The 13,035-nt window shown below is 40.7% G+C and overlaps 1 protein-coding gene across 2 annotated transcripts in view; it reads right to left on the reverse strand.

Annotated features, from left to right (window-relative positions):
• Positions 1–839: 839 nt before the first annotated feature.
• The window catches only part of EFHC2 (EF-hand domain containing 2), a 183,590-nt gene continuing 171,394 nt past the window's right edge, over positions 840–13,035 (reverse strand). For both annotated transcript variants that reach the window (XM_089324301.1, XM_008272519.5), the window contains one exon: positions 840–1,336. In XM_089324301.1, coding sequence (XP_089180427.1) covers positions 1,235–1,336 — 102 coding nt within the window. In that variant the 3' untranslated portion in view covers positions 840–1,234. The remainder of the gene's footprint in view (positions 1,337–13,035) is intronic.

Below are 13,035 nucleotides of genomic sequence, written 5' to 3' on the forward strand. Positions count from 1 at the left end.
ACATATAGAAATAGTCTATAGATTAACTTCAATTTAAAAAGAAAAAAAGAAAGAGCTATTGTTGTGGAGCAAATTGCTACATCTGAGAGCCAAGAAGCCGGCTCATTTCTAGGCAAGACGCTGCTGTAAATGTGAGTGAAAGAATAATGAGGCCAAAGGGGCCCTTCAGATGTCATCAGCTCCTTTTCCTCTCCTTAGAGCAGTCCCTGAAATGCAACCCGGCTAAGTCCCTTTCTGATAGGTTTCCATTGTCTCTGAGAATGTCTGGCAAATGGACTTAGGATACACAGCCCTTACCACTGAAGAATAGGGTGAGAGGAGGGATTGGGATAGACTTTTTACAGTGAATGCCTGGAGGTCCGTGGCTATGCGTCTTAATCGAATGTACACTCCATGAAAAGAGTACTGCTGAAAAAAAAAAATAGAACTGGAGAGATGCAGGGGGGAAATGTTATAGCTTTAGGATATTTCTACCTCTAGGGTGGTGCGTGGGGTGTGTATAAAATGGACCAGAAAAAAAATCTCTCAAATTCGTCAGCATTCATATCCCTAAATATTTTAGGCATAATACATTTTTGGTCATACTATAATTATATTCACATGCATATATTCCTAAGCTAAAAGGCTGACTTTGAACATAAAAAGAACATTAAAAATATAAACACTGCATATTTCATTTTCTTTTCCCAATTTGTGTGTGTGTGTGTCTGTGTGTGCATTAGGGGATTCCTTTTATTTCTATAAATTTAATTTCAGAAAATAAATACATTTACTCTAAAGAAATCTAACGATTACTTTGAGGTAGGTTGCTATAAATTATATAATAAACACATGTCAAAAAGATTTCAAAAATATTTAATAGAATCACAATTTACTGCTCTGATATAATTTGGTTTTACATTGTTGAGTATAGCCATTAAAAGTCATTTTCTTTTTGTACCATAATGAATCAAATTATGCTAGATGGAAAATTATCATAAGATTCATTGTTATTAATAAATCATACCTATAATAAAAATATTCGACATTGAATGGCATTTTTAATAGTGCTGGTACATCAGCAATAGAATAGGGTGTTCTGAAAAACTAAAGTGACAAAAGATTAATTGTGGTTTATGGATTTCCATTCAGTATGAACCTTGTTCCTTTTTTGTTTTTAATGAAATTATATCTACTAAAATAAACTCAGCGAAATTAGAGCAGTAAATCAGAGAGGTGGCCAAAACTGCCATGGTTATTCCTCCTCTAAGCCATACAAATCCTTCAAAAGGTTTAAGTACTGAATGCATTTTGCAGGAATAGGTGATGGCATCCCGAGCCAAACATCTTCACATACCTAGGAAAAAAAAAAGATGGATATAATTAGAAACACATTTCAAAGCACAGTTTAAAAAATTCAACAATAAATTGTTCCTTGACTTTATATAAGCTTTTGGCAAACACTATTTTCAAAGCAGAAATTTCTACTGTATGCTTCAGGATCGTAAAGACTTTGTGGTAGATTGGCTTCTTGTTCTCTATTCTTTGCTCATTCTCCATATTAGAATTATACGTCCATGCTCTCGCTGTAGACCTTGTAAAATCTCCCACGGAGTAGGACAGTGTTGTTTCCTGTCCTTTTGATCTGGGCTTGGCCACATGCCTCACTTGGGCCTATGCACTGTTAGCACATACATCACAGATGGAGGCTCTAATGTACCGGCATGATTTGGCCTGGCCGTCTGTGCCTCTGCCATCACTAGGGGAAGAACATGGCCCAGGATGCAGATGGTCCTAGAATGACAGAGATGGAACAGACCAGGCCCAACTTGCAGCCTGGAGCCCAATCTCGCTGCAGCCAGCCAAGCTCGGCAACCTACAGGCCCGTGAACAAGAAAAATAAATGTGTCTTATTGTGAAACCAGTGGCATTTTCAGAGTTGTCTGTTAGGTAGCATTACTGCAGTGATAGCTCCTCCTATACTTTATTAAAAGTTTATTATGAATTGTTTATTTTTATTTATGAGGCAAAGGGGGTAAAAGAGAAGAGAGAGCTCAAATTGAGTGGGCTGAGCTTACAACAGCTGGGGTTGGACTGAGCAGAAGCCGGGAGCTAGGAACTCAATCTCAATCTCTCACATTGAGGGCAGCAGGGACCCAACTATTTGAGTCATCACCTATTGCCTTCCAAGGTGCATATCAGTAGGAAGCTGGAAGGAGGAGTGGAGCCAGGACCTGAACCTATGCACTCCAATATGGGTTGTAGGGATCCTAACTGGTAGCTTAATCACCAGTCCCAAAGCCTGCTGCAAAAACTCAATTTTTAAAATTCAAACTGGTAGCTATACTGGCAGCTTGGCTACATTCTTCAATTAAACATGAACACAGAGCATGGGATGACTCACAGCATTCTCCTGGTGGTAAATTACTTTATATATATATATTCATATGTATATGTGTGTATGTATAAATATATATATATATGAGAAATACTTCAAGAAGTTTGCAGAAAAATGGAATTAAAACACGATGAACATTTCTTGTAAACATTTTGAAGTACCTTCACATGTGTGCATGAAGGAGTCTTCAAAAAGGCTATGGAAAATGCATATTATGAACATCTGTGCATGGATTTCAAAAATTTTGCTTCCAAACCTATTTTCCACAAATTTTTGGAATTACTTTCATATGTATATGTATGCACACTTTGTGTAGTATACTCATATGTATACATACACATTCATGCACACACAAACTCTTTGTATATATTGCCATGGTCAATTAATATCAACAGAATCCATAACCGTGATTGCTTATATGTCTACTCCCAAAGTTAATTCTTTTAGATAAGTGGTTCTATATCTTTATTAATGCTACATTAGTAGCCAGAGTCACAAGGTCACAGAAGTAGAGGAAAAGGCTCAATAATTCTCTGGTAGAATTTTTGAAGCAAGTTGAATAAGGGATGTTTTAGTTGGGCCTTATGGAATGAGGAGCAGCAGGGGATTTAAGTGGTGAAGACTGTCTCAGGTGTAGGGAATACCTGAAGCAAAGATCTGGAGACCTTAGAACCTACTAAAGGGGAGAGAAGGGGAGGATGAGTATTTGGCCTAGCAGTTAAGACACTTGTGTCATATTCTGGAGTATCTGGTTTCAAATCCTGGTTCTGGTTCCTGACTGCAGCTTCCTACTAATGCAGACCCTGGGAGGCAGTGGTATTGGCTCAAGTAGTTGGGTTCCTGTCACCCACACAGGATACTTGGATTGTGTTCTGGCTCTTGGCTTTGGCTCAGCCTGGCCATTGTGGGCATTTGAGTATTGAATCAGAAGATAGAGCTTTCTCTTTCTCTCTCTCTCTCTGTCTCTCAAATAGATTTTTTTTAAAAAAATCTATTAAAAGATAAGTAGTTTGGAGCATATGATCCAAAGTGGCAAGAAAGGCAATGGAAGAGAAGCTGGGGCTAAAATTTGGGCCTTCTGTGCTAGTTCATACTTCAGGTTGTGGTTAGAAGAAGTCACTTGTCCAGAAGAATGACAGAAATCTGATTGGAAATTGAGTAGGTAACTTATAGAATGTAGTATGGAGAAGGAAACAGAAGAGGTAAATCAATTCGGAAGTGACTGCAATAATCCTGGGGAGGGATGACTGGTGCCATCATCAAGACCACTGAAGGTGGGGCTGGAGAGCAAGAGATACATCTGAAAGTGTTTGCTGCAGGACAGCATAGAGTACCTAGACAGTGACTGATCTGAAACGGTGCTAAAAGACCGGGGCATAAGGTTACGGTTTGGATTGTGCCCTACCTTGAAAACAATATGTTGAAGTCTGAAGCCCCAGTACTTCAGGATATGATCTTATTTGGAAATAAGGTTGCTGCAGATGTAATTAGGAGAGTATAGGAGAGGGAGACGAGGGTACACTGGGGTAATGTGGCCCCTCATCCAACGTGACCAGTGTCCTTAGAAGAAGATGGCCATGTGAAGACAGATGCAGGGAGGACGCCACATGATGACAAAGGCAGAGATGGGAGGGATGGGGCTGCAAGCCGAGGAACAGCAAAGATTACTGGCAAAGACCCGAGGCCAGGAAGGGCAAGGAAGGGTTCCCACACAGGCTCTGCAGGGAGTGTGGCCCGACTGACACTGAGTTTGGACTGCTGGCTTCCAGAACTGTGGCACAATCAGCTTCTTCTATTTTCAGCCACCCAGTTTGTTGCACTTCATTAGGGCAACCTCAGTCAACTACTACAGGAAAGAGTATTCTAGTAATTCTAAATTCAGTAATAGTTGACAGCATCTGTATTTGTATCTTAGGGCTATCATGACAATTACCACAATCTGAGGTTGCTTAAAACAACAGAAATCTATTTTCCCCCCAAATTTAGGAGGCCAAAAGTCCAAAACCAAAGTACTGATGAAGTTGGTTCCTTCTAGAGGCCATAAGAGAATTTGTTCAATGCCTTTCTCCTAGCTTCTACTGGTTGTTGGCAACCTTTGGAATCCCTTTTCGTGATGTTCTCTGTGTTTCTGGGTCTTTCCATGGCCTTCTTATAAGGATACCAATCAATGGATTTAGAGTTCACCCTAATCTAGTATGACCTCATTTTAATTAATTAAATTTGCAAAGTCCTTATTTCCAAATAAGCTCCCATTCTGTGGTCCTGGACATCACAGAAAACCCATAAAAGGTAGTTCATGATACCTACACACAGAAAATAAAAATAAGGCATTGCAGTCCCAAAGGGAGAAATAGTATATGTTCTCCCTGATTTGTGAGAACTAATAGCACACCTAAAATGAAAGCTGTAAAAGTGAAATTGATACTATGAGAAATAATGACTTGAACAGCCCTCCTCTTGACTGTTGAGGTACAGTTTTTTGTTTTTATTTATTTTTTTATTTTCTCTTCATACTATATGTTGAACTCTTTGCTTAACACAGAGAGTTAATAATATGTATATAAAGTTAATTGAAAATAGATCTCAGTAAAAAATAAGAGGGGAATCAGAGAAGGGAGGAGGAAGTTTGTAACTTCAAAGCTGTATAGTTCTGCACACAGTCCTCAGACTTACTTCTAAGGGTACCCATTAAAATTGGTGGTAAAAATGCCATCTTATTTGTTAAAGTGATCATGTCAAGTGTTAAAGTGAGCATATAAATAGGATTAAGTGTTAAAGAGATCATGTAAATAGTATCAAGTCCTGGTAATAATAATAGAATTAAAAAGGAGGGAATGTCCAACATGGAAAGCAGTCCACACAGAAGATTCATAGAATGACAATTGCTTTAAGTAACACTCTGACTTCAGAATCAGCCCTTAAGGCATTCAGATGTGGCTGAAAAGCCTATGAGAGCATTTCAGGCACAGGAAGCCAAGACACAAAAATATCCTACATGAAGGATCTCCGTGAGATCCCAGTGGAAAGAAGGGGCCATCAAAGAAGGATGTAGTTTTCTCTGAAGACAGGAGAGAATTTCCACTTTGCTAATGGGCTTGTCTAAATACTGACGAAGTTTGTGGTCAAAGACTTCCATAGCCTTGAAAGCTAATGGCAAAAGCCTTGGGTGATCACTGACATCATAAATAAGAGTGCTAATTGTTAAATTAACAACAGAAGTCAATGTGCACTTATTCTCCATGTAGGACCTCTGTCCTTAATGAATTGTACTATGAGAATTAACTGCAAAACTTGTTCCCAAACAGTACTTTATATGTTGTGTGTGTGTGTGGGTGCAAACTGTTGAAATCTTTACTTAATATAGAGTTGGTCTTCTGTATATAAAGTTAATTAAAAATGAATCTTAGTGAAGAATGAGATGGGAGAGGGAGTAGGAGGTGGGATGAGAGTGGGGGTGGGAGGGTGGAAATGGGGGGGAAGAATAACTATATTCCTAAAGCTTTATCTATAGAATTTGCATCCATTAAATAAAAGCTTTAAAAATTAAAAAAAGACATAGAAGGGCTATGGGTTAAGCAGCTTGTCTAAAGTCAAACCGCCAGCCAGTGGAGGAGCCTGGATGGTAACTCTAGCAGTGTGGCTCCAGAGCTGAGCTTCCCTGCTGTTCCACTCTCTAAGACCAAGCAAGGGGGTAGGTCTATTCCAAAGTAGATGGCTCTCATCTTACATAGCTACATTTAGTCCTATCATTTTCAACAAGTAGAAAAAAATGTGCTTCTTGAATGACATCCTCTCAACGCTACCTGGGGCCAGCATTGTGGTGCAGCAGGTTAAGCTGCTAGTAGTGCTGCTGTATCAAGTCCCAACTGTTCTGCTTCTGATCCAGCTTCCTGTTAATGCACTGGGAAGGCAGTGGATCATGGTCCAGGTGTACTTAGTGCCCTGCCATCCATGTGAGAGACCCAGACAGTGCTCCTTGCTCTTGGCTTTGGCCTGGCCCAACCTGGTTGTTGCAGCTACTTGAGGAGTGAATCAGCTGATGGAAGAGCTCTTTCTCTGTCTTTCCCTGTCTCTCTGCCATTGCCTTTTAATTAATTAATTAATTAATTAATTAAATCTTTAAAAAAAGAATGTTGTCTGTGAGAGGTTGAACAAAAACCACTAATCACCATTGTGAATAAGAAAATGAATATTCAGATGGCTGACAGCTGAACTGACTCTAGAAGGGTGTTCTGTGCCACTCATATCACATGGAATTACTGACGTGTCTTTCTGCACACCAACATGCAGTAAACCATTATTTATAAATCAAATAACACATCTTAATCAATGGAGGTTAAGATTGATGGTCATTGAACTCCACTTTTTAACACATCCTCAAAAATCTCACTATAAGAGCAGGTTGTTGTGGTACAGTGGGTTAAGCCGCCACTGAGATGCTTGCACCCCATACTGGAGTATCAGTTCAACTCTTGGCTACTCTACTTCTTATCCAGCTTCCTGCTAATGTGCACCCTGGTAATGTGCAGTCTAAGAGCTTGGGCCCCTGCCACCCATGTGGGAGATCTACATGGAGTTCTGGGCTCCTGGCTTCAGCCTAGCCCAGCCACAGCTGTTGCAGGCATTTGGGGAGTGAACTAGTAGATAGAAGATCAATCTCTCTCTCTCTGTCATTTTATGCCTTTCAAGTAGATGAAAAATACATTGAAAAATAAACATTCAAAAAATCTCATTCTAAGACATTAAGCAACTTTTGCTCTTAAATGGAATTTTAAATTCAATCTTGTTATAGAGGAATAGTACAAATATATGCATTCAAAACCACTGTTCCCTGGTAAGTATTTTTAAATAAAAGTTTCCAATACAAAAAGAATAAAACATCATGCAACTCATCTAATTATGATGGAATTATTTGAACAATACATTTTCTTATGAAACTGGTCGATACTAGTTTAAGATTCAGCCTCTTAGCTTATTAGATGGCAAAAGTAGTTTTGATTTTGTTTGTGGGTTTGTATGTGTGCAGGCAAGGAATTATGATTTAATTACAAATGACAAAAGAGAAAAAAAAACAGAAGAACTTACACTGGAATAATGACAACTCGAGAATTTGGAGATGAGAATAAAATTTATCAGCAAGAAACCAGATTTGGGCAAAATGAAACTCAAATAAATATGCATATGATTTGAAAACAAGGTTAACTTAAGATGAAAAGATAATTGCCCATTTCCTTAAATCCTGACCGCTCTAAACCCCAGGACTCTACAAAGCTTTTCTGACTATGACAGCCTCATTTGTGTTTTTCTTCCAAATCAGTGCCACCTCCCTTTGTCACTGTGCTCTAGGTTCCAGGTGGAAGTGACTTTTCTGCCCAAATTTTTGAGAAATGCCACAGACACATTTACAGAACCCAGGAACCATCCATTGCCAATGCTGTCTTAGGGAGATTTTTGTGGGCACTAGATGAAAATACACTAAGGAATACAAGTAGGGACCCAAAGGAGGGTAGGATACAGGGAAGGTTTCAGAGGCTCAGGTAACAGGGTTGGGGGGAGGGCATCGATAAAGTAGAGGGAAAGGCACCTTCTTCATAATATTGCCTATAATTGGATGTACCTAAAGAAATCACATAGCTAGACCCTTTGAAAAATGATGAGGGTTTTGGTAATGTACGAAATCCCCATACCACCACTGCCTAATTATTTTTTCTACTAAGTCTGTAAGTGTTCCGTACGTGATAGAATGAAAATCTGGGAAGTGAGTGAAAACATTCTGTCTTCATTGACTTTTTTTTTTTTAATCCTACACTATCAAATGCCAAGCAAACTCCAGATCATATGGTTTTCCAATAGTGCATGTGAGAGTTTTGAGTGAGAATAACTGTATGGTAATTCTGAAACAGGACAGCTCATCCACAGAAGTCAATCCCTTCTATTCCAGACGAAGACAAGCCTGCTTGTATCTCTGTAAAACAGGCTCCTGGAAGTGCATGTTTAGAATCTTAACTATCTATGTGTTGTGGGCTCTGCCAGCAACTTTCTATCTTCTCACCTTTTCCACTTCGGTACACACCAGCCTGACTTTCAGCTGCCAGTCCCTGAACTCCTTTGCCCTCCAGCTTCTTTCTTGTTAGCCTCTGAGGCCACTTTGGCTGCCCCTGTGGCAAAGCCACAAGCAACAGGGAATTATTTTCTTTCCTCTACGACAAGAGCAGTCCTCAAATAATGATTAATGGGAGTGCATATGAAATATTGCAACTCCCTTGTACCTTGGGTGGGCTAATTCTGACGTACACTTTGACCACTGGGCCCCAGAGCTTCCCAGCTGCATTAAGCTCCAGCCATCCACATTTGCAACCAGCTTGATAATAACATGCTTCAGTAGCTCCTTCCCTTCCCTTCCGTTCTTCACTCTCTATTCTTTTACTAGTACTCCTTTTACTCTCTACCCATCCTCCAAACGATTTACACGCAAATATTGGCTCAAACTCTGCTTCTAGAGGAAGTCAGAGAAAGCATGCAATCTTGCATTTATCAAAATTAAGAACGTACCTAAGAAAGTCACAGTATAGCTTGGAATCAAGCAATTTCCTGGCAAATCATGGATGGATCTGGAATCTCCAATGTGAATTCCAGATAACTCAAGAGACATCATCCAAATCTCAGAACAAAATTCAACATAACCTGAAGTACAAACACTATGTGCCTCACAGCATTTTCTGGAAGAAGGAAGGACTAGCAAGTGTGCAGTGAAATTTAATACTACAAAATCATGATTCTAAAATGCTGGGAATCATTGTCTCCATGAGGGTCCGGCCCTATGACATCTCCAAGCTGGCTGTCACTAGAGGCACTTAAGATGTCAAAGAAGTTGGCAATAATTTACTCGTTCATCAATGGTGGAAAAAAAAATATAGCTGCCAATCTGTAAAATCACACACCCTTGAAATGGAAAGCAAAGATGGCACTGGATAAAACTCCAGTAAACAGCAGCTGCCCAGTGAGAATAGCAAAGCTGCGTGTGAGCTAATGCACCCTGGATTTATTTGCTTTGACATTTTTAAAAGGAAATTTAATTGGATTATGTCTCCTTCTAGTTTAAAATTTTCTACTGTAGTACTGGCCACCAGATGCATGAGGGGAAAAGATTGGGAGCCAATTAAATTCCATGCTTCACTGAAACAAGGTTATTTTTATTCCTCCCAAATGCAAGGCTGATAGAGTCATGTTAGTGATTTCATCGTGGTACTCCCCTTCACTTGTTCTGTAAAGGATGTTTCTATGGGAAATATCTACAAGCTTGTAGAAAAGTTCAGTAGTGCATACAGAATTGAAATTGTGGTTTTCTTGGATTTTCTTCCTTTTAATAAGGCTGACATGACCTTAGAAATAATCAAATTAGGCTGACAAAATCATAAAAGCAATTAAATTTTAGCAAATCAAATTGAAATTATTTTTTGGAAAGAGGATTTTATAAATGCTTTTTGAGATAATCAGAGCATTCTGATAACATATGGAAAAGCTCATGTATAAAAGCAAGAGAATTGCATATATTCCTATCCATTTCTATCTTGATGGACTTGCCAATATTACACAATTGCTTCCCTTTGCCCTAGATGACGTTTCAACAGAATTGTCATCTGTGTGTGAGAACAGCTAAAAAGATGGGTACTGCTTCAAAACCTTTTCTTGGAACTGCATATAGGGCAAGCAATGTTTTCAAAGAGACATGGATTTTTTTTGAGCTTTAGTGATAGCTTATGTGTACAATCCAAGCAGATCCCACCTAATGTTGTGGGTCAAAATGGATTCAGGAAGTATCATTTCCTGCTAGTTTATCGCTCTGTGTTAGACAACTGGCATGCATTTACCAGTTATAGTTTAGATCTAATGAGAATGGTTAATCATCTTTTATTTCAACTGTTAAGTTCAACCACAAATATTAGAAATAACTTGCTTATTTGAAAAGTTGGCACTAGCCTTTGAGTACATAATCTTCATGTTTAGGAAGGCTTCTATCTCAGCTGCCCATCTTCAAATTGGCAATGATACTTATTCTTGTAAGACTGTCGGGACAATAAAATGTCACAGGATGATCCAGATGCTAACTACCCAAAGGAGATCTTCAGCAAGTGGGGTGTACCAAGATGCATCCCAAGGTGTACCCAACTGCCCGCTCCTTCCCACTGCCAAAGTTTATATCATTCTGTTGTGAAAGAGAACTTTAGTGCCAATTGCTAATGCTTCTGCAGTTATAGTGCTCATAAAACAAAGCCACATCCAATTTTTCTCAGAAACGTCAAAAGATAAGACGCCAGTCACACAGTTCAAGTTATAAAGTTTATATGAGAACCGATTTAATGTTATTTTTAAAAACGTGACTTGTGAGATTAACCAGACAGGCTCTAAACAGTGGGCCCTACTCTGCCAGTTTTACAGCTGCCATCTGTGAGCAAGCATAACAGAATGGAAATGGAGTCTCCAGGCCATGACAGTGCCAGGGTGACATGCTGAGACCGTAGATAGTCAGATAATGGAGTGAGAGTTACATTGCAGCCCCAAGGGCTTGCCAAAGGGCCAGTGAGAGGGATGACCAAGGGAGCCCTCTGGAGAATGAAGGCCATGAGATACAGGCCACAGCCAACAGTCATGACGGGTGACAGTCAGCTCATATCCATCCATGTCGAAAGGGAAGCAGGATTAATCAAAGCTAGACTAGTTATCCCATAGTCCTCTTTAAAATTTTTCTTGTTTGTTGTTGGACTCTACTCTTATTAGCTGTGACCACTATAGTTTCACCCATGGAGGGGCCATATCTGAGTCTGAGGGATGGAACCTGACATCTAGCAATCCAGCAGAGTGAGTCCCAGGAGCTGTCAGTTTGGACCCAAGCCTTAAAAAAAAGATATATTTATTTATTTGAAAGGCAGAGTTACAGAGAGAGATAGAGACAGAGATCTTCCATTCACCAGTTCACACCCCAAATGGTCACAAGAGTTGGGGCTGGGCAAGGCCATACTAGAACTCCATCTGGGTATCCCACATGGGTGGCAGGAACACAAGCACCTGGGCCATTTTCCATTGCTCTCCCAGGTGCATTAACAGGGAGATACATCAGAAGTAGAATAACTGGGACTCAAAGCAGCACTCATGTGGGATATTAGTGTCACAGGCAGTGTTTTAATCCACCCTGGTTATAGGGCTTGTTCCCCTGAGTTCAAACCTTTGTTCTTGTCACAGGCTGGGCTGGGTCAGTCTCCATTTGCCCCACAAGACCCATTCTCTGCCCTTTTCACCCTGCTCTCTCTATCCTGGGAGGCTGGCCTCTTTGGTTGGCATCACTCCCTGAACTTCCTTGCTCTCTGGCCTTTGGGCAGGTTCAGCCAATGGAAACAGTGTTAGGAGATGGGAAAATAGGAACAAGAGGTCAGAGTTGTACTTTCACTCCCCCTTGCCCTGGGGCTCCTTCCCTGCTGGGCCATGGTTTGGGGACAGGGATACCTCAGCTCCTCTGCTGGCTCCAATAACACCAGTGCCTCCCTACTTCTCCAGTCTCTGCATGGTAAAGGCTCCCCACCCTTGCTAGTCTGTGAGTGCTCGGTTCTCCTGCTAGGTTCCCAAGACCCTACCCAGACCTCTGTCAACAGGCCCTTCTTCAACTCCATCTTTCTGACCCCTTTAAGCATGCTGTGTACAAGTGTACTTCAAAAAGCCTGTGGAAAAATGGAATTAAAAGTTAAGTTTATTTTGGTGAAAAATTTTGAGATCCATGCATGTTTTCATGATACACATTCCAAGGAGCTGTTTGAAGACCCCTTGTATTTCCTTCTGTGATCTCACTGGGACAGGAATTCAGCCTACTCTGTCTCTTTAGCCAAGACTAAAAGCTTGGGACTCTGGTGAGCGGCTCCCTCTGCTGAATGATAACTTCTAGATTCCCCATCACTGTGTTCCCATCTTACAGAGATGCCTTGCTAAGGAACTCCCTGATACAAATTCCATGTCCTGTGTATCAAACCATCCTCCTACTCAGCCAATGGTTGGCTGAAGTCTGTGGTACTGTTCTTTTTTTTTTTTAAGATTTATTTTTATTTATTTGAAAGACAGAGTTACAGAGAGGTAGAGACAGAGAGAGAGGTCTTCCATCCACTGGTTCACTCCACAGATGGCCGCAATGGCCAGAGCTGTGCCAATCCAAAGCCAGGAGCCAGGAGCTTCTTCTGGGTCTCCCATGCAGGTGCAGGGGCCCAAGGACTTGGGTCATCTTCTACTGCCTTTCCAGGCCACAGCGCTGGCCCCCATGGAACTGTTCTTGATTTTGGGTCCCTCCCTGCCCATCCCATGCACTGCAGCTAATCAGGCTAGATTGGGAAGGTATCCCAGATCTCCACTCAAAACATTCATCCTACTCATTAACAATGATAATTATAGTTGAATGTAATAATGAGGACTTCAGATTTCCTCAGCCAAGAGGCCCTTCAAGAAGGAGACCCTGCTGAGGATGACATTCAGCCAAGAAGCAAAGATATGTGGGTTCTGAGTGGTCACAGGTGCCAGTAACTTTTAAAGAGCTCTCTATGGCATCTATGTAGCTTTAGCCACAGCCTGTCTGTCCAGCTCACATCCTGGAGGAAGTGTGGAGCTTCCTAATCCTGTGT

Source organism: Oryctolagus cuniculus, chromosome X, assembly GCF_051225735.1.
Source record: "Oryctolagus cuniculus isolate XC-2025 breed Fujian yellow rabbit chromosome X, ASM5122573v1, whole genome shotgun sequence".
Classification (NCBI taxonomy): Eukaryota; Metazoa; Chordata; class Mammalia; order Lagomorpha; family Leporidae; genus Oryctolagus; species Oryctolagus cuniculus.